General features: G+C 40.6%; 1 protein-coding gene across 11 annotated transcripts in view; it reads right to left on the bottom strand.

Annotated features, from left to right (window-relative positions):
* ANKRD44 (ankyrin repeat domain 44) overlaps positions 1–20,411 on the bottom strand; it is a 225,996-nt gene that overhangs the window by 101,236 nt on the left and 104,349 nt on the right. For all 11 annotated transcript variants that reach the window (XM_050969482.1, XM_050969491.1, XM_050969485.1 and 8 more), the window contains exon 3: positions 5,408–5,486. In XM_050969482.1, the coding sequence (XP_050825439.1) occupies positions 5,408–5,486 (79 nt within the window). The remainder of the gene's footprint in view (positions 1–5,407; positions 5,487–20,411) is intronic.

The following is a 20,411-nucleotide window of genomic DNA, read 5'->3' as shown; positions in this document are numbered from 1 at the left end:
GGGACCTGACCTCTCAACTTTTGAAGCAGACAGCATTGAGCACCTCAGGATTAAGTCCACAGTCACCTATCCAGGAGGAGGCGGCCGAGGATTCTTCAGCTTGGAGTGTTTGTGGGACGTGTTAGAGAACTATTTAAAGGAGCAACGGGGGAAGGTTGGGCAGTTGGATACTGTCTGGTCACTTGCTGAGTGGAGGGGGTAACTAGATGCCCCAAAACATCCTTGAGTAGGGTGGGTCAACAGAACACACGCTAAGAAAGTGAGCTTCCACATCCATGTGGGGACAAATTTAGTTTTAAGTAATATTTTAAAGCGACTCATTGAGGCAATAAGACAAACAAGGAGACATCACTGGAGGGAGCAGAGAAAATAAAGAAAGCACCTTATTTTAAAAAACGGTTATTATTGTTTGAAAGCAGAACATTTTATAAATTAGCAGACTTGTCTGCAAATCTGTCCTGGATACAATTGGATAAGCTTTAGACAGGTATAAGTGTCCTCCATATATCACAAATGAGCCTTAAAATTCTTCACTAACAAAAAGGATGTTTAAACCTAATTTTACACTAGGACTTAAGCTCATATAATGTACCCAATACAGGGACTTTGGTTTTAATTTTCCCTCATTGTAGTAGACCATTCAAGGTCTAAGCACCAAAAGTCTTTTCAAAAACCCCACCGCTTATGGGTGCTTACAAGTTTGCCCCTCACTTGTAATGGTCATTGAGAATTTGGTTCTAATGATCAGAATGGAAGCAATTTCTCTGGGTTTCCTTTCACGTTTTAAAAGTTGGAAAAGGTTTCAAACCTCCCAGGTCACCCGGCTTCAGAAAAACAACATTACAATTTGTCAAAGTGCCAATAAGAGACAGACAGTTATAATCTCTCTCACTGGCCTGGGAGTTTTACATCTGATGGAACTTGCTATGCCCAAGCAAAATGCATGTCTGGTTTAGTGAGTAAGATGTTTGATTTGAGAAGTTCATTGATGATAGATTTACCTTTACAGATAATTTAGTAAAACAGAAGTGAACTGTTACCCTATTGATCTTCATAACAGGATTATTATTTATAATCCAGTGGTGCCTAGAGTCCTCCATTATAGAGCAGGGCTCCATTATGCTAGGCACTGTGCAAACACAGAACAAAAGAGTCTCTGCCCCAAGGAGCTTTCAATCTAGGATTCCAACGTAAATTGTGTTACAGCATTTTGGGTAAGTCAGGGTTGTCAGATGCAAACTGCATGGCCTAAATCCCAATGACTGGCATCAAATATTTCTTTTCAAGCAATTTATTCTGTGGTTCAGTTTTTTTTAACTGAGGTTCTCCTGATTTATCTTCACCCATTCAAGAACTCCCATGAGCAGATGGTACCAAAGCAGAGAGGCTTATGGGATGAATAACATTATGTGATAAGCAGTTATATCATTCCTTAATATTCAGCAACTAGAGTGGCATCTGAGAATAAGATGATGATTAGAAAATCCAGGAAATTGTTTCTTTGAGTAGCTGGTTAAGCCTTTCACTGATCCACTCACCCTTCAAGAAGCTGAATAGGCAGCTGCCTAGAAAACCACCAAGAAAATGATAAAAGCAAAATAATCACGATACAACACACAAATTATGCAGCATGTTCTCAATCTTATCTCCCTCTACTGTTTTCCACATCCTTTTCCTCTGTATGTTTTTCAATGTGCTGTTTACCTAACAGAGTGGAATGGCTCACTCATAGCTAGTTTAGCGTATCACACATATGTAAATGTTTGTCTTTCCAGATGTTTCACTCAATACACCTTGTTTGGTTTAACCAAATGCCTAGGATATATGGTGTTACGCTTTTAAGCATCAGCTTCCATCAACAGATCTCAAAGCACTTTTCAATACTATTAAGAAAGACTCTCCACATTCCTTAAAGGTGGGGAAATGTGACATTGTATAGAAGGTAAAACAGAGGGACAAATAACGGAAGGCCTACTTTGTAAAAAATGCTCTCCGTTTTTGGGTGCCAACTTTTTAACACCTAGGCAATGCTTTTCTGTTGCTGAACATCTACACTGCTCATTTAAGTCAACCTCTGACATCCAGGCCCTCTGTGTTTCAATTAGGGCACGCAAAGACAAAGGGACTCTCAAGTCAGTGAATACTTGTGAAAATGTAGACCTAAATATATGTCTGTCTTAACTGCAAAATTAACCTGGGCTCTTAGCTGGGTATTTTCTAAGTGGGGAGTCCTCAGAAGGCAGCTTTATAGCTGTCCTCCTCAGTTTCTGCACTGGAGGAATTCTCCTTTGGCTGGAGATAAGGATTTTAGAGCCCCCTTCTCACTGCTCTGGCCTTTCTACCCAGTGCAAATGGGCTGAAGCAGGAATGATAGTCTCACCCATGGTACCCAATTATCCAGAGCCAGTAGATGAGGTTTGGCTGGTAACTTATTGGAATTCATATTGCCTGTAAGAGCATAGAGATACTCTTTCCCACACAAAGAGCACATTGGAAATCAAGAAATGAAATGTATTTTCCACAGCAAGACCATATCTTCACTAGGTAATGCACTAGAGATGCTACAGGAATTCTTGGGAGATATGGGCCAGAGCTACCTCATCTACTTATTCATAGAAATCTTCCTTGTGCTGATACTTGCAATCCTTGAAAAGATAATGCCTCTGCATCCTGCTCAATTCACAATAACAAGATATGACAATGACTACATGCTGTAATACCACATGTCAAAATGAAGGTAATTAATCTTTACCGCCTGTTGAAGAAAGGCATGCTTGTGTCTAATGTATTGGAGAAACCATCCAACCTTAGTCTGTCAATGTAATAATGTTCACTCACGTTTTTCTGCTGGGATCAATGACATACTTGATGATCACCATGTGAAAACGTTAAGTCTCACAAGTTAAAGCTCCTTGACTAAGGCAACTGGCTAACCTACGGTTTCTAAATATATGATGGACAGAGGGAATGTGCATAACTTTCTCGTTTAGTTGAATCCCTTTTTTGCTTTCTCCAACCATTTTTTTTTGGACAACAAATTCTGCTTACAAGCTGTCTGTACAACTTACATCTGGTGGGAGAACAGCAACATCAAAATTTAAATGGAAGAGCTTTGTTACAGTACTGTTGCATTTAGGATGTACATATCACTGATAACTGGGGCATCAAGACAGACAGAATAGGAATTTTGAACAGATGGTGTAAACATCAGTAGAAATCTTGATGGATATTGCTTATTCTATAAAATACCACTCATGGGCTAATGCAGTGGTATAATAATAAATAATAATTATTATAATAATAATTGGAGATATACCTATCTCCTAGAACTGGAAGGGACCTTGAAAGGTCATTGAGTCCAGCCCCCTGCCTTCACTAGCAGGACCAAGTACTGATTTTTGCCCCAGATCCCTAAGTGGCCTCCCTCAAGGATTGAACTCACAGCCCTGGTTTTAGCAGGCCAATACTCAAACCACTGAGCTATCCCTCCCCCCTTGGTGTTTGATCAAGCTGCAGTTTATTGTTACAAACTTTGATATTGCCAAGTCATTTATCCATCACAGAACTAAGACTATATTCATTACATGAATCCAATCTAAAAACAGTTTCATTGTTTTGGATTATTAACAGCAGTCAGATGCAGAATGCAAGACTCAATTACAACAACGGTTTGATGCCATATTGCAGGGGTTCTCAAACTGGGGATCAGGACCCCACAGGGGGTCACAAGGTTATTATATGGGGGATCATGAGCTGTCAGCCTGCACCCCAAACCCTGTTTTGCATCCAGCATTTATAATGGTGTTAAATATATTAAAAAGTGTTTTTAATTTATAGCGGGGTGTCACACTCAGAGACTTGCTATATGAAAGGGGTCACCAGGACAAAAGTTTGAGAACCACTGCCACATTCCATTCAGTTGGGGGAAGAAAGCTACCATCTGCAAACCATATTCAGATAAAATCTTAACCAATTTGCACTCTTACCACAAACTAAAACAATTTTTTTTCCAGGTTGTAATAAATTCAACTCTCTCTCCAACCCTCATTTTTAATTTTTGGTAATCTCTTCACATTCTGCATTTGGTCACAAGTAGAAATGCTATATTACTGTGAACAGCCCCTTTTTGTGAGATTTCCTTCCCTATTAAAACAGCAAAAGTGTCGGAGATTTTGCAGCAGAGCTTTTTCTTGTGAGATTTAAAGCCCAAATTCTTAACTAGAGAGATTCAAGGTAAGCCTCCAAATTCGCTCATCTGAACAACGAAAACTTCACTTGAGGTTTGCTCTTCAGAAGACAAATTAGCAATTAAATAATTACTTTTTATAATGCAGTGTGTGTTTATGTGCAATAATATGATTCAATCTCTAGACTACACGTTACACACAGCAGTAGCTGTTTAATGCTACAGAATCTCAAGAGCTTGACGATCAGATATACGCCTGCACTCAATTCTTACCACATCAAGGATGCTGATAAATTCATTTCCTATTACAGCATAGTTATATTTTTAATATGTGCTTCTTACTCTTTCAGCTTGTAGCTTCTTCCTCACCCTCGGTCAATCTACAGTAGTGCAATAAGCACTACTCTTAACAATCTGGTTTAGAAACACATGACCTTTGGACATTTGCAGGTACATCCAGGAGTTAGCCACGATCTTCTATGCTTCTTGTGAGGTGCCAACTCTACCTTTTATTCCGACAACTATCAATCGTGCTTTTCATTTTCAAAATAGTACTGAAGCACTACTAATTATTTATCACAATGCCTCTACAAAGGTAGGTGGGTATTATGTTCCTGCTGCAAATTGGAAACCAATACAGAGAAGGTTAAGTGTCTTGTCTCAGGTCACAGAGGTAGGCAGTGTCAATCACTGGGATGAAAATTCACACTCCAGTGCTCAATACCCTGTCTCAGTCTTTACATTGCACAATAATGCAAGGAGAGATTTGACATTCCCCTCCTGAATCACCCCTCAGACACTATATATACACATGGATAGGGATCCATTCATCACTATGCAGCAAAAACACTTAAGCATGTGATTAATCCCACTGGAGACATCAGGAGTTAACACATAAGTCCTTCGCTAAATAGGGATGGTTTTAAGCATGAGCTAAATTTGTTTTCTGAATCAACAAATATGAAATAGTTTTAACCCATTGCAAATTGTACCAACTTGCAGTTTTGGTTCATTGTGTTATTCTCAGAGTATATGTTATGTACCTATAGCAAGCAATTTAAACTGGTTCTCTTATCCTGCAAACAGCATAATGCTCCTTGGAACACACGATGGACAGGGCCTGCATTTGACCTGCATAACTTAAAGATGCCTCCCTTGGGCATTCACTGTAGTTTGTAACATTGGCTTCTCTGTTGATGACTAATTCAGTCTTCACATTACCTGACAAAATGAGGAGCTCAATGATCTCTGCATCCCCCAGAAAAGCCGCAACATGAAGCGGGGTGCGCTTCTCACCATCCTGTAAAACAGCAAAGATTGCACAGCTATAAAGTATGATCTCCACTGGTAAGAACCAATGCTAAAGTGTCATTAAGCTTTGATTTTCTACCAGTTTCTCATATTAGAAAGATAGGACTCAACCAGTAAAGAATGAACGAAACGTTCTGAACCAGGCATTTCTCTTTAACAATCCACAACTTACATGCTATATTTTTTCCATCAAGCATGGCACAGAAACTATCCTTTTCTGGGTATTTTTTCACATATATAGTGAATGTAATTTGTACCTCTCTTCCTCCCAACCCTGGAGAAACAGTTATGCATGAGGGAAAACACTGTCCTCAGTTAGGCCCTTTTTGAAATGTTTGCTGCTTTGCTGTTATACTGACATAATTCAAATCCTTCTGGACATCAGCCTTTGTGATGCAATTTGATTGAACAACACAGCACATGGCTCTAAAAATAAATACTTTTGAGAAAGGAATGGAACAGTTCACGAGGTCATTATAGACAGAATGCCCTTTCTCTGCAAAGGTAATCCAAATACATGCAGCCCTTCATAAAGTGTTCATCAGTAAGTTGTTGATTCAAAATAGAGAAGTCTGGCACAGTCTAGTCCAATATTGCCAAGACCAAGCATCCAAAAGTCTTCAGTCAGGCCTCCCCCCAAAAGTCTTGAGATCTGCTTAAACACAAAGAGGTTTTTAAAACAACATATTTGAAGTTCTTTTTGTTTGCCTTCTGGCTTTTGAACCTTTAGGTTCATGTTTTCAAGCTTATCTCTGCAACCAGGAGGGCTAGAAACTTACTGTAATTTAAAAATGGAAGACAAAATTCTTGTGTATTCTCATGAATCCAAGGTCTAGAGCTTTAAGAAAAAAAATCCACCAAATATTACAAGACTCACAATAAAAATCACAAGAGCTGGTAACAGTTCTAACCAGATAAGTACTATGTTTATTTATATTAAGAGCCAAAAAACATTAAAAAACAGACATACAGAGAGATCTAAGTGCCCTGTCAGTTAATAAAACCTACAATAACAGGACCATCCAGTATTAAATATTCATATACAGGTAACAAAGTAACTCATCAGCCAACAAATCAAAGCAATGGAAAAGCCCCATTTATATTCCCACCCCACTCCAGGGACATACCCCAGACCTCTGTCAAGTCAACAGCTGTTGCAGAATGCCTTTGGGATCATCATTTGTGGGTTATTCGGACCATCTTCAAAATGTTCTGTAAACACTAACAAATCAATGCTGCAGAATTTTTTTTCTTCTGAACAACGAAGAATGTTTCCCCAGGCTACACTATACACAAGCACTGCAAGCCTAGGAGCCACTGATGGACAGGACGAGTTATGGGTGGGAGGGTGTTTAAGTCTCGCATGTGTATAGATTATTACAAAGCCTTACAATTATTTTTAAAAAATCTAAAATACTGTAAAACACTTGAAGACAGACTATTCAAACACAGCCACACTGATGGAGGAAAGACTTTCTCACAATCTCCCTTTCTCACCTGGTGGGGAAGGTATAATAGTATTAAAAATTTCTAGTTTTTCACTTCAAAAATATCACCACTCTGTGCACTTGTACGCCAGAATTCTCAAGAAACCTCAGTGCTTAAGGCACCTAAATAAGTGGTCAGACTTTCTAATGTGCTCACTACTCAGCAGCACCTGCTTAGCCACTCTTATGTTCTCAGCATTTTTGAAAATCTGGATCTACATACTTTATTCAGTAACATTTTCTATGATGCAATATATTATGCTTCAGTTTGCAATGGCAGGGCAAGCATTCGCTGTGGGATAGTGCACCATAATACTCATAAGGATTACTTCGTACTTCTCTCCTAAGACTGTACCATACATGAAGAATCATAAAACAAAGACTGGTCAAAATCCTGAACAAAAATGAAAATGTTTTCAGTGCATTATTTTTTTTCAATTAATGCATTGCACTGAAGAATCTCTCTTGGGTTTGGTGCAATATTAGCAACAGTTCTTGCATCTGTCTACTCTAAGCTTTATAGTACCACCTTGTGACAATATACAAGGTTTGATAAGAGAACATAGAGATGTGAAATGGGGTGTTGGTGATGCAAGTTCAAGTAAGTATCCAAAACAATCCCGTTAACTGATTGATGGCTTTTAAGGAATATTTCACAATAATTCAAAAAACTTAATGGCTGTCAGAAAAAAAGGTGCAACAGGAGAGTGGAATTTTGTGCCTGTGACTTGTTTCGATGTAACATTTTGAGGCAACAAGATACTTAGTGGATCATCTGATATAATCAATTCATAGGGTCCTAAAAATAAAAGCACCAACCCATTAACAAGCAGAGCAATGTCTATCCACAAGCATTTGATCCTCAGATATCGAAGTCATTGAGAGATTACTTTAATATCAGCAGAATCAGGTTTTAAAACAAACAAAAAGTTTTTTTTAGTGGTTTGGTTATTTTTAAGCCTGATTTCTACGTTTCCTAGATGAGAAAATAAATCTTCCGCCACCTGTCACAATTAAGCACCGAACAACAAAATAGGGCTCATGCTGATGCAAGTTATAACTGAAGAAGATAGACTTGAAATAATCTCTAGTAAAAGGCAAAAAACAAAACAAAACTCAACCCTCCAGAGAGTGATCATTTATTGGGTTACTGCTGAAGAAGCCTGACTATTACATCTGTATATAAGTAGGTCAGTCAGGGGATCATTCTCAGGTTCCTGTTTATGCTACAAAAAGCATAACAAAGAAAACAAGAGGAACTAGGGCATATGCACATACAATGAAATTCACTCCTTGCGTTCACAGCCCACACAAAGACCATCCGCCAATTAAAATGGTGCCCAGTCTTTGCGCAGAGCCTACGCACAGAGAGATAAGTTCAACCACAGACATAATTTTGACATGATGGTAGAACAGTGAAAAATCAATGAGGTCTAAACATTGAAGGCTACAAATAGAGAGAGAGAGATTCTAAAGAAAGCATTATTTCAATCTGTAAAAGGTTTGGCAGTAACTAAGTTCATATAAACATTTAAAGGAAACAAAGAAGCAAGAGGAGATAGTGAAAGGAAGACTGGACACAATGGTAAAATAAATAATAAGGCATGTTTCAGATACAGTACTTAAAGGAACTAGACAATAGATATGTTACATGATGGCTAAGACAAGTTACTCAAAGTGACGTAAACATTCCCCCTTCAAAAATGAATTAATTTGTTGCCTTGGTTCACAAAAGAGCACGTGAATGTACTGAAGGTGTCAATGAAGATGTAATGGAAAACTAATGTCTGCCTTCATTTTTGGCTATATGAATTGGTTGAGCCACAGAGACCAATGTAATACATTCAAAATACTGCTTAGCACAATTAAAATCAGAATAACACTTAACCAACTGCCAGGCCTGATTCTCCTCTCACTTACACCAATGTCAATCAGGAGAAATGCCACTGATGTTAATGGAGATAAGAACAGAATCAGAGCTAAAATGCTTTAGGGATTCACACTCTCTCTCCAAATTAGCCAGGGTCAATTTACGAGGCAGACTAAATTACATCATAATTGATGCATATCAATGACTAGAACAGAAATTGACTCAAATGTAATGGAACAGTCACACAGAAAGAACCTTCAACTTATTTAACACAATTTAAGCCACACTTACAATTGCTAAGGCCAGGTCCACACTACAGCATTAAATCGATTTAAACAGCGTTAAATCGATTTAACACTGTACCCGTCCACACTAGAAGGCACTTAAAATCGATTTTAAGGGGTCTTAAAATCGATTTCTGTGTTAATGGCCTCCGGGAGGTATCCCACAGTGCACCAGTGGCCGCTCTGGACAGGTAAAGGAACTCTACTGCACTGGCCAGGTATACAGGAAAAGCCCCGCGAACTTCTGAATTGCATTTCCTGTTTGGCCAGCATGGAGCTCTCAGCAGCACAGGTAACAATGCAGTCTCCTGAGAATAGGAAAAGAGCTCCAGCATGGAACACACAGGAGTTATTGGATCTGATCGCAGTATGGGGAGAAGATTCTGTGCTATCAGAACTGCGTTCCAGTAGACGAAATGAAAAAACTTTTGAAAAAATTTCTAATGCCATGAGGCAGAGAGGCCATACCAGGGACTCGGTGCAGTGCAGAGTTAAAGTGAAGGAGCTCAGACAAGCGTACCAGAAAACCAAAGAAGCAAATGGCAGATCCGGATCTGGGCCAAAAACATGACGCTTCTACGCGAAGCTGCATGCAATTTTAGGGGGCTGCGCCACGACAAGCCCCCCCTTGCCTGTGGATTCCAAGGTGGGGGTAATAATCTCAGCCATTGCTGATGATTCTGTGGAGGGTGAAGATGAGGAGGACAATCTTGCAGAGAGCACACAGTACTCCATTCTCCCCAACAGCCAGGAGCTTTTTCTCAACCAGACAGAATTACCCTCCCAGCCCTCCCAAGCCACTAGCCCAGACAATGAAGCCATGGAAGCGACCTCTGGTGAGTGTACCTTTGTAAATATAAAACATAGTTTAAAAGCAAGCATTTTTTAATGATTGATTTGCCATGAGGGCTTGCATGCATTAGCTGGCATTAAAGTTACTGGAAAAGTCTGTTAACAAGTCTGGGAATGGAGCAGAAATCCTCCAGGGACATCTCTATGAAGCACTCCTGTAGGTACCCCAAAAGCCTTTTCAGAAGGTTTCTGGGCAGGGCAGCCTTATTCCGTCCACCATGGTACGAAACTTTACCACGCCATGCCTGGAGCACGTAATCTGGTATCATTGCATGACAAAGCCTAGCTGCGTATGGTCCCGGGGATTGCTGGCATTCAAGAAGCATAATTTCTTTTTCTCTGTCTGTAATTCTCAGGAGAGTGATATCGTTCATGGTCACCTGGTAAAAATTAATGTATTTTATTAAGGGGACAGAGATGACCATTCCTACAGTGATGCTTTCCTGCAGCTTAAAAGAAATCCTTCCTTTGCAGTTAGCCATGCGGGGGGAAGGGAAAAAGCTGCCCATTCCTACGGGGAGGTGTCTCTAATGGCGTTGACCTTTTTAGCATTTGGGGAGCAGGAATTTTCGCTGCTAATTGCCAAGGGAGGAGGGGAAAGGGGGAGGGGGTAAGGTTTCAGTGACCTGCCATTACAGCAGACATGCAGAGTGGGGGGGGAACAATTCACAATTTCCTCTAGTGCTTTAGCTTTTTTTCTTATGCCATCAGAAAGGTTAAGATGTGCTTTTTAGCAGTTTGGCTGCACAGCATGAATTTTACCTGCTAATAGCCAGGGGTGGGGGCAAAGGTGGAGGTTGTACGGTTACGTGCCATTAGATGTATGCCTTACCATGTCCGCCTGCAAGCTGAGTAATCCCCGGACCCGCGTCTGTGTTGATCTGTTACACCACAGCCGCAAGCACTAAATACTAAAAGAATCCAAAGGCGACCTTGTAGTGAAGTGACATGTGCTACGTACGGTGAATAGTGTAGTTCACTGTGAAAGAGTATAACCATTGTTCTGTGAAATGTATCTCTTATGATCATTCTATCACTCTTTTCCCCCACTCATACAGCTGCACATTTTTCAAGCCTCCCTACTCCAGTCCGAAGAATAGGTCAGATAAGGAGGATCAGGAAGAAGAGGATACGGGATGAGATGTTCACAGAAATCATGGCAGTAACCCGCGGTGAAAGAGCTCATCTGGGGGAGTGGAAAGACGTGGTAGCAAAGTACACGAAAGATGCCAGTGAACGTGAGGACAGGAGGGACCAACGTGAGGACAGGAGGGACGCTCGAGATAAGATGTGGCGGCAGGAAGATCAGAGGTGTAGGCAGGAAGATCAGCGGTGGCGGGATGCAATACTGGAGCTGCTGCGCGATCAAACTGACATCCTCCGAAGTCTGGTGGAAGAGCTGCGGGGTCACAGAGTGCCACTCCAGCCCATGTTTAACCTCCCTCAGTACTCACCATGTCCCATATCTTCCACACCCAGACGTGTAAGAACGCGTGGGGGAAGGCTTTCTGCACCTGCCCACTCCACCCCCGTGGACAGTCCAACCAAAAGGCTGTCATTACATTGAAATGCCCTTAATGGCCTTTTCCTTCCCTCCTATTCTCCTCCCAAACCACTCCCGGGGTACCTTTTTATTTCTCTTACTCTTCTTGTAATTACATGCTATTCAAAGCAAGTGGGAGGGTGGATTGGTTACAGGGAATGACTTTATTTCCATAAGCAAGCTGTTAGGGAAGGGTGGAGGGTAGGTTGCTTGCAGCAGGAGTCAATACGGGGGGGGAGGTTCATGAAGGGGAAAGAAACACAGCAGTCACATCGTACCCTGGCCCATGATGAAACTCGTTTTCAAGGCTTCCTTAATGGCCTTTTTCTTCCCTCCCATCCTCCTCCAAAACCACTACCGGTGTACCTTGTTATTTCTCTGTAATCTATTTTTAATTACATGCTTTTTAAAGCAAGAGGGAGGGTGGGTTGCTTACAGGGACTGACTTTTAATAAAGAATACAAGGTTTTTAAAAGATAGTAACTTTATTTCCATAAGCAAGCTGTTATGGAAGGGTGGAGGGTAGGTTGCTTGCAGCAGGAGTCAATACAGGGGGGGAGGTTCGTGAAGGGGAAAGAAACACAGCAGTCACACCGTACCCTGGCCCATGATTAAACTCGTTTTCAAGGCTTCTCTGATGCGCACCGCTTCCTGGTGTGATCTTCTAATCGCCCTGGTGTCTGGCTGCGCGTAATCAGCGGCCAGGTGATTTGCCTCAGCCTCCCACCCCACCATAAAGGTCTCCCCCTTACTCTCACAGAGATTGTGGAGCACACAGCAAGCAGCAATAACAAAGGGGACACTGGTTTGGCTGAGATCTGAAAGGGGAAGTAAAGCTCTCCAGCGACCTTTGAGACGCCCAAATGCACATTCTACCACCATTCTGCACTTGCTCAGCCTGTAGTTAAACAACTTCTGACCACTGTCCAGGCTGCCTGTGTATGGCTTCATGAGCCATGGCATCAAGGGATAGGCTCTGTCACCCAGGATAACTACAGGCATTTCAACATCCCCAACTGTAATTTTCTGGTCTGGGAAGTAAGTCCCTTGCTGCAGCCGTTTAAACAGAGTAGTGCTTCTGAAGACACGAGCCTCATGAACCCTTCCTGGCCATCCCACGTGGATGTTGGTGAAACGTCCCTTGTGATCCACCAGTGCTTGCAGCACCATTGAAAAGTACCCCTTGCGGTTTATGTACTGGGTGCCCTGGTGCTCCGGTGCCAAGATAGGGATATGGGTTCCATCTATGGCCCCCCCACAGTTAGGGAATCCCATTTCAGCAAAGCCATCCACTATGACCTGCACGTTTCCCAGAGTCACAACCTTTCGTAGCAGCAGCTTAATGATTGCTTTGGCTACTTGCAACACAGCAGCCCCCACAGTAGATTTTCCCACTCCAAATTGATTCCCCACTGACCGGTAGCTGTCCGGCGTTGCAAGCTTCCAGAGGACTATTGCCACTCGCTTCTCCACTGTGAGGGCTGCTCTCATCCTGGTATTATGGCGTTTCAGGAGAGGGGAAAGCAAGTCACAAAGTTCAAAGAAAGTGCTCTTACGCATGCGAAAGTTCCGCAGCCACTGCGAATCGTCCCACACCTGCAAAACTATGCGGTCCCACCAGTCTGTGCTTGTTTCCCGGGCCCAAAATCGGCGAGCAATGGGTAGAACCTCCCCCATTACCATCAGGAGCTCCAAAGCGCGGGGGCCCGCGGTTTCAGAGATATCAGTCTCCAGGTCCTCATCACTCTCATCGCCACGCTGCCATAGTTGCAGCCTCCTCTCCTGCGTTTGCAGTTCATGGTTCAGCATAGACAGCACGAGAATGCGTGAACTGTTTACAACGTCCACAATCAAGGTACTGATCAGACCAGGGTCCATGCTTGCTGTAAAATGGCGTTTGCTCACTTCACCCAGTAAAAAACGCGCGAAATGGCTGTCTGCTGCTTTCAGGAAGGGAGGGGGTGAGGCTGTACCCAGAACCACCCACGACAGTGATTTTTGCCCCATCAGGCACTGGGGTAGTAACCCATAATTCCAAGGGTCAGGGAACACTGCAGGAACTATGGGATAGGTACCCACAGTGCAACGCTCCAGAAATCGATGGACGCCTGGGACCATGGACGCACACCACCGACGTAATGTGCCCTAGTGTGGATGCGTAAAATCGATTTTATAAACCCTGTTTTATAAAATCGATTATATTAATTTCGATTTTAGTCTGTAGTGTGGACGTGGCCTAAGAGACAGGAATGTATTGACATAGAAGGGACAGTTCATAAAGTGGGTGGTAGTGCTGATGTAAAATTGCACCTGAATTATTCTTTCAGAAAAAATAATGCAGGGTGTTGGGAGCACAGGCATACTTAGGCCTGCTGGAAGCCTGCTGTGAATTTTAAGAGTCCGCTCTGATAACATTCAACAGCATGAGCATAAAGAGAACTGCACATGTGCATAAAATTTCAGAGCAATTGTTTAGTGCCGCGCATGTGTAAGAAATTGCAGAGTAATCATATTTGTGAGAAAAAGAAAAGACAAGATAAATTAACTAAAAAAAGACTTGTCTGAACTAAAACTAAACCTGTACTGATGGGAGGAGAGTTGATATGGAAATCAGAGACTAATACAAGAAAAGATACCAAAAAAAGTTATAAATAAATCTGTGTAACAAAAAGGGGTTAAAGCTGTATTGTCCGGTCCGGAGGGCAACTGTGACGAGCTCCTCCTGATGAGCTCCTCACTTGTAAGAAACTGATCACCACTTGCTACGTGTTTTGCCTTAATAAAGATTTGTTAGACCCATTTGATGAGTAAGTGAATCTCAGTCCAACATACAGTAGGCAACTGATTAGAAGCTACTAAGAAGAAAGAGCAATTGAGCCAGTTTAGCTCCTGGGCTATTTAAAAAGTAGCTATGGCCAAAAAGTTTATTTTGTAAAAACAACATCTCTTTCTCTTCAATATTTATTTTTCTTCAGTGATTCCTCTGTTAAACTGTGCAATTTACAAAACAAATCCCAATGCCTAACCAGGAATACCAGCTGGCATATGAAAACCAACTTGAGTTATTTCTGCTCTCTGCATTTTCAACAGCCATAACCACCCATAAAGGTTTCCTGAATCAAAACTTAAGGCCGGACCCTACTAATCTTAACCCCCTAGGTATGTTTACACTACAATCAAAGACTGTTGGCATGGCCGTTGCTGGCCCAGGTCAGCTGACTTGGGCTCACAGGACTATAAAATTGCAGTACAGACATTCAGGCCTACACCCAAAAGTCAAGGTTTGCATGACTGGGTCCTTAACTGGTGATTTTGTGGATACCCATATGAGGTAGAATAGAAATGTATTTTGCACTTACACAAGCTAGAAGGATAACAACGTTGGGTTTTTATAGCACTTTTCCTTCCATAGGGCTCAGAGTATGTTACAGAGATTTGTGAAAACTATCCCCTGATTTCAGATGAGCAAACTGATGCACAAAAAACTGACAGGCTTGTCTACATGGTGTGGTAAGGTAATCCTGCTTGAAACAGTACTACAGTAACACTCACTAGGAACCTTTTAGAGCATGTTAGCAGGGGAGTACCGAGGCAGTTAGAGTGCAACACTTGAGCACTCTACAATTTATACCCCTCTGGCGTGCACTGCCGCACCATATAGACAAGCCCTAAGCAACTTGTCCAAAGTCACTAGCAAGTTAGTAGCAGTTACAGCAATAAATCCAGACCTCTTGTCTCCCAACTGCAAGCACAATGCAGTTTCCCCTGATATACTGACCCCAAAGTCCCAACCGTAGCTTGCTTATGTCAGTGAACAAGGCACACAACAGAAAACACAGGAAAGAGGTATGTGCAGTAGCAAGCGGCATTTTATAATCACACTTTGAACTACATGTGGAGTATTTCTATTCCAGTACTAGACTTTTCAGGATCCATATATGCACAAATAACTCTAGCTAAATGCAAGTTTGCTCAACTCGTCTTCATTTACAAATGTGGTAGTGTGATGTACTAACAAATTCCAGGCCTATTCTGAGAACGCCAGCATTGAGCAAAATACAGGAAAAGATGGATTTTTCAATCAAACAAGGACATGTTGTGAAATGACAAGACACTTATATAAAGTCAGTAGTTACTAGCCAAGAACAGCTGTGCTTGCTAGTTAGAGTGGTTATTTTGTCACTGTTACAGAAAAGGTCATGTGCAGTTTCTGTTAAATATAAGTGACTCATCCCACTTCTTAGATAAAATGGGATTTGAGGAAGATATGTGGCTTGCAGATCACTTGTCTAAGAGTCTCAGTCATTCTGAAGTCTATCTTATTGGCTGTTGATGTGGGTTCTGTAGGGACCAAATTACGTCTTTTAAATAATATTTTTATTAATCAATAATCAATACACAAATGTGACTTTATGAAAAGAACACAGCTTTTTCTCACTGAAAACGGAAATGCCATTTATTAAATTGTATTAAATCTTCAAAACGATTTTTCAAATATCTCTTTACCTTACTCTGACTCATAGTAAGGGTCATGCTTATGGGTTTTGGTACTATACTTAAAATACCTTTAGTCTAATTCTTACAGAGTAAGACACTGCACTGGTGAATATTAAGTCTTCTGTATAATACTTATCTTCATTATTTTGGATGAATTCTTGATCTGTTATGACTATGTGGATTATATAAGGTAAGCAAAAGTGTTCAATACTGTTTTGCTGCTGGTTGTCTTTCTATACATAATCTCAGGCTATCAAACTGTGGCTTCTCATATTGGACTTCTAATCCTCGTTTGTAGCTGTGCACATTGGTATCATCCCAAATTCATGCAAATGTATTTAAATTTCTAGCTTTCATGGTTGCAGACTAAAGCTTGAAAGCATGACATGAATACTCTAAGCTCAATAAACAGAAGGCAAATAAAAAGCATCCAAAAATTAGTATTTTTTATTTTAGGATTTTGAAATAAATGATGATGATTTTGGGGGGCTTGACTCTCAAACTTTGAGCACTTCATGTTGGCAATGCTACTTTAAGGAAAATGAAACCAATTGCATCTGCACACTGCCTATGCATTTTAATTTGTACCCTATCCTTCCAGCTAGTCCTTCTCAACCACTTCAAGAAACGCTTGTGTAGATCTTCATAAAATGACTGCAAGAGACTATTATTTTTTTTTTAACGGAAGGTGAAAGTGGAGAATAACGGAGAGGTATGCAGTGTTGTTCTTCCAGACCTGAAGAGCAGCTCCTGTGTAGCTCGAAAGCTTCTCTCTCTCACAAACATAAGCTGGTCCAATAATGTAGAGGTATGTCAGCAAGCTCTCCTAATGAAAGTCAATGTGATTTGAGAAACTACTTCCCTTATGCGCCTTGGAAAATCCCAGCCCAAGTTATTAATAAATCCCTATGTAGATTAACTGTAACAGATATACCAGAAAAGGGGCTTAGGAGTTTATATAAATAGTACATGTAGATGGTGCTTTGACTGGTAGAACTGGTGAAAAATGCTATTTATTTCCCATGAAAAAGTTCAAACATGATAAAACTTCTGGCAGAATCTTTTTCAACAAAAATTAAAACAAAAACACAATATTGGTTTATTCCCCCCACACACACACACTTTCTCTCCCTGGCATAAAGGGAAAAACGGAAGAGGGAAAAAACAAAGAAGTTTTTCAGTTTTCAAAAACCACACACTTTTTATTTTCACTTTTTGAAGTGGAAGATTTAAACCTAGATGAAAATTTTCCATAAATTTTGTTTCAGTTGAAAAGACATTCTTCTGTGAAAAAAATTGACCTGCTCTCCTGCCTGGTGGGCTAGAATCCGGAAGCCCTGAACAACTGCCTAGGTTTCAAATGCCCACCACTGGTTCACTCTGTGTACAGGGCCATCACCAGAGGGAGGGTCAAAAAGCTTTTAGGGAAGAGAGAATGAAAGAAAAAAATTGAAAGGGGTCCCCGCCTTCTTCTCCAAATTAAAAAAAAAAAATTACATTTATATTTCCATGTATAAAGAGTAAGTATTAAAAATACCTGCCTGCAGCGAGATCAGTGGTTTCATAGTACAACATACGTTGGTCTATAAAACTAAGACATGGGGTTTCCAATCAAAATCCCTGTTCCCTGAGCTGTTGGCCAGTGAAAATTGCCTGCAGACCCACCTCTGGGGAAAAACAGTCAAATGTTTAGTGATAAGAAGCAACTACTGCCCACTAGAGAAAAAGTATCATTGCCATCAAGATGTAAAAGCAGCATCTTGTTCCCCATGAAGACCAGTGAGAAATACAGAGCGGTCACTCTGACCTCTGTCTTGGCAAAATGAACTAAAAACAAACACGCTGTTCTAAGCCAAACAGTTACAACTTTTTCTTGGTTACAAAATAAAAGTTCCAATTACAGAAGCATCATTTAGACCTCAGTGTCATTTATTTTTTAAAACACACACTTCCAGGCTAGGAAAGATATTGTTTATATTGCTAGGTTACATAATTTGTTCTTCTAATTTATGATTTGCTCTGAAGTCTTTTCCCAAGGTTAATATTCTATTTCCTTAGATAAGGACAACTCTCATGCTGCTTTGACAGTTTACTATTGTTAGGTATCACTGATTTTTCATAGTTTCCCATGTCCCATTTTGTTCTGCCATGCTAATAGCTCTTCTGCTGTGGGCTCTGAAACATTGCATATGACTTTAGAAATTCTTAAAACTCACTGTGAGATCAGTCAAATCATATTTACATTTTAACTCTTTCAAAATTTTTACTGTTAACCAAAAATGATCGGAAATCAACCCATTACTAACAACCAGTGCCAAAGCTTCCTGTCACATGGCTAGAAATAGCCAAGCATTGCTGAAATGCTTACATGGAAGGAATTAGAAAAAGACTGAAGATAATTTGCACATGCAACTACCATGACTAGCCAGCTCACAGCAGATGGGAGACGTGGAGTTTTCTACCCATTCTTTTAGTGACATTTCCAATATTTGGTATTTATCTGAAATTACTATTTTAAATTTATATTTCTGATTATATCCTGAAAAATATTTTTGTAATTACTGCAAAGAACATTCCATTTCTTATGTACAGGCAGCAAGCTGGTGGGTCAACACAGTCTTGCAAGGGCTTTCATTATAGTGAACAAAATTCTGCATAAAAATGTTCACATCAATTATCTTTTTTTCCATTAAAAGCCATGGTGTCCTCATAGAAAACATATTCTACCCACTTAATATTTTACCTGGCAATTGAGTACATCTCCATAGCAACAATACCCAGCAACCTTGGACTGAAGGGGACATGAAAACATTTTATGGGTAGAACCTGAAAGCATGTAATCATCTGGATCTGCACAACAAGAGCTATTTTTGACAAACTAATATGCAGTATAAAGAACAGATTACTCACCTTGCAAGTATGTCAAAATTCCACTATTATCATTGGAGAAAACAAAAATAGAGGGGATATAAAGGAGACAATATTTTACAATTACCATCTTTAGAATCTTATTTCAGGACAGGACACAAGAACTGATAACAGTACTTACAGAAAGACATCAGCTTCACCTCAGTCTCTCCTTTCATCTCTCTATATGAGCCTGATCTGGCTCCCATTTATCAACCTTTCTGTTGATATCACTGGGAGTTGGATGGAGCCGTTTAACTAAAGATGGGGAATCACTGCTACAGCTGTAAGAAAAAATCTCTAAGTCTACCTCTTTCAACCAGATATTTGGCCCACAATGGCCACAGGAGCTGTAGTTCCAACCAAGAGCCTCCTATGTTGTAAACAAACCAGACAAACCACTGGAACTAGCTCAGAATAAAATAATGGTGATTTTTTTTGGTCTGGAAAAGACACAAGGTAAGGATGTTTAACTTAAAAGACCAAGTTGACAGCCTGCAAATCTCTGTGCTGTCTCAGCTCCAGAGCTTACTGTACTCAAGATGTCAGCAAAAACTGCTCATTTTAAAATACTAATGTAATTGAATACAAAGGGGAAAAGTGTAAGACAAAAAACAAACAAGTTCCGAAAGAAGAGCAGGCTCAGTTTTGAGATGTTCCCCTACTAAATACTTAATCCCTGCTTGTTTACAGACATTCACCATTGTCTAAGCTAGACATAAGCCAATCTATCCTGCAATAATTCCTCTGCGTGTATGTAATAACCTTAGTCCCAGATTTGGACCTTAGCGTCCAAAATATGGGGGTTAGCATGAAAACCTCCAAGCTTAGTTACCAGCTTGGACCTGGTACCTGCTGCCACCACCCAAAAAATTAGAGTGTTTTGGGGCACTCTGGTCCCCCTGAAAAACCTTTCCTGGGGACCCCAAGACCCAAATCCCTTGAGTCTCACAACAAAGGGAAATAATCCTTTTTCCCTTCCCCCCTCCAGGTGCTCCTGGAGAGATACACAGACACAAGCTCTGTGAATCCAAACAGAGTGAATCTCCCTCTCTGTTCCCAATCCTGGAAACAAAAAGTACTTTCCTATTCCCCCAGAGGGAATGCAAAGTCAGGCTAGCAATCCAACACACAAATCTCCCCTTGATTTCTTCCTCCCACCAATTCCCTGGTGAGTACAGACTCAATTTCCCTGAAGTAAAGAAAAACTCCAACAGGTCTTAAAAGAAAGCTTTATATAAAAAGAAAGAAAAATAAGTACAAATGTTCTCTCTGTATTAGATGATACAACACAGGGTCAATTGCTTAAAAGAATATTGAATAAACAGCCTTATTCAAAAAGAATACAAATCAAAGCACTCCAGCACTTATATTCATGCAAATACCAAAGAAAAGAAACCATATAACTTACTATCTGATCTCTTTGTCCTTACACTTGGAAACAGAAGACTAGAAAAAAGAAACTACTTCTCCA

This window comes from Gopherus flavomarginatus, chromosome 10 (genome assembly GCF_025201925.1).
Source record: "Gopherus flavomarginatus isolate rGopFla2 chromosome 10, rGopFla2.mat.asm, whole genome shotgun sequence".
Classification (NCBI taxonomy): domain Eukaryota; kingdom Metazoa; phylum Chordata; order Testudines; family Testudinidae; genus Gopherus; species Gopherus flavomarginatus.
This window is presented reverse-complemented; position numbering and strand designations above follow the sequence as displayed.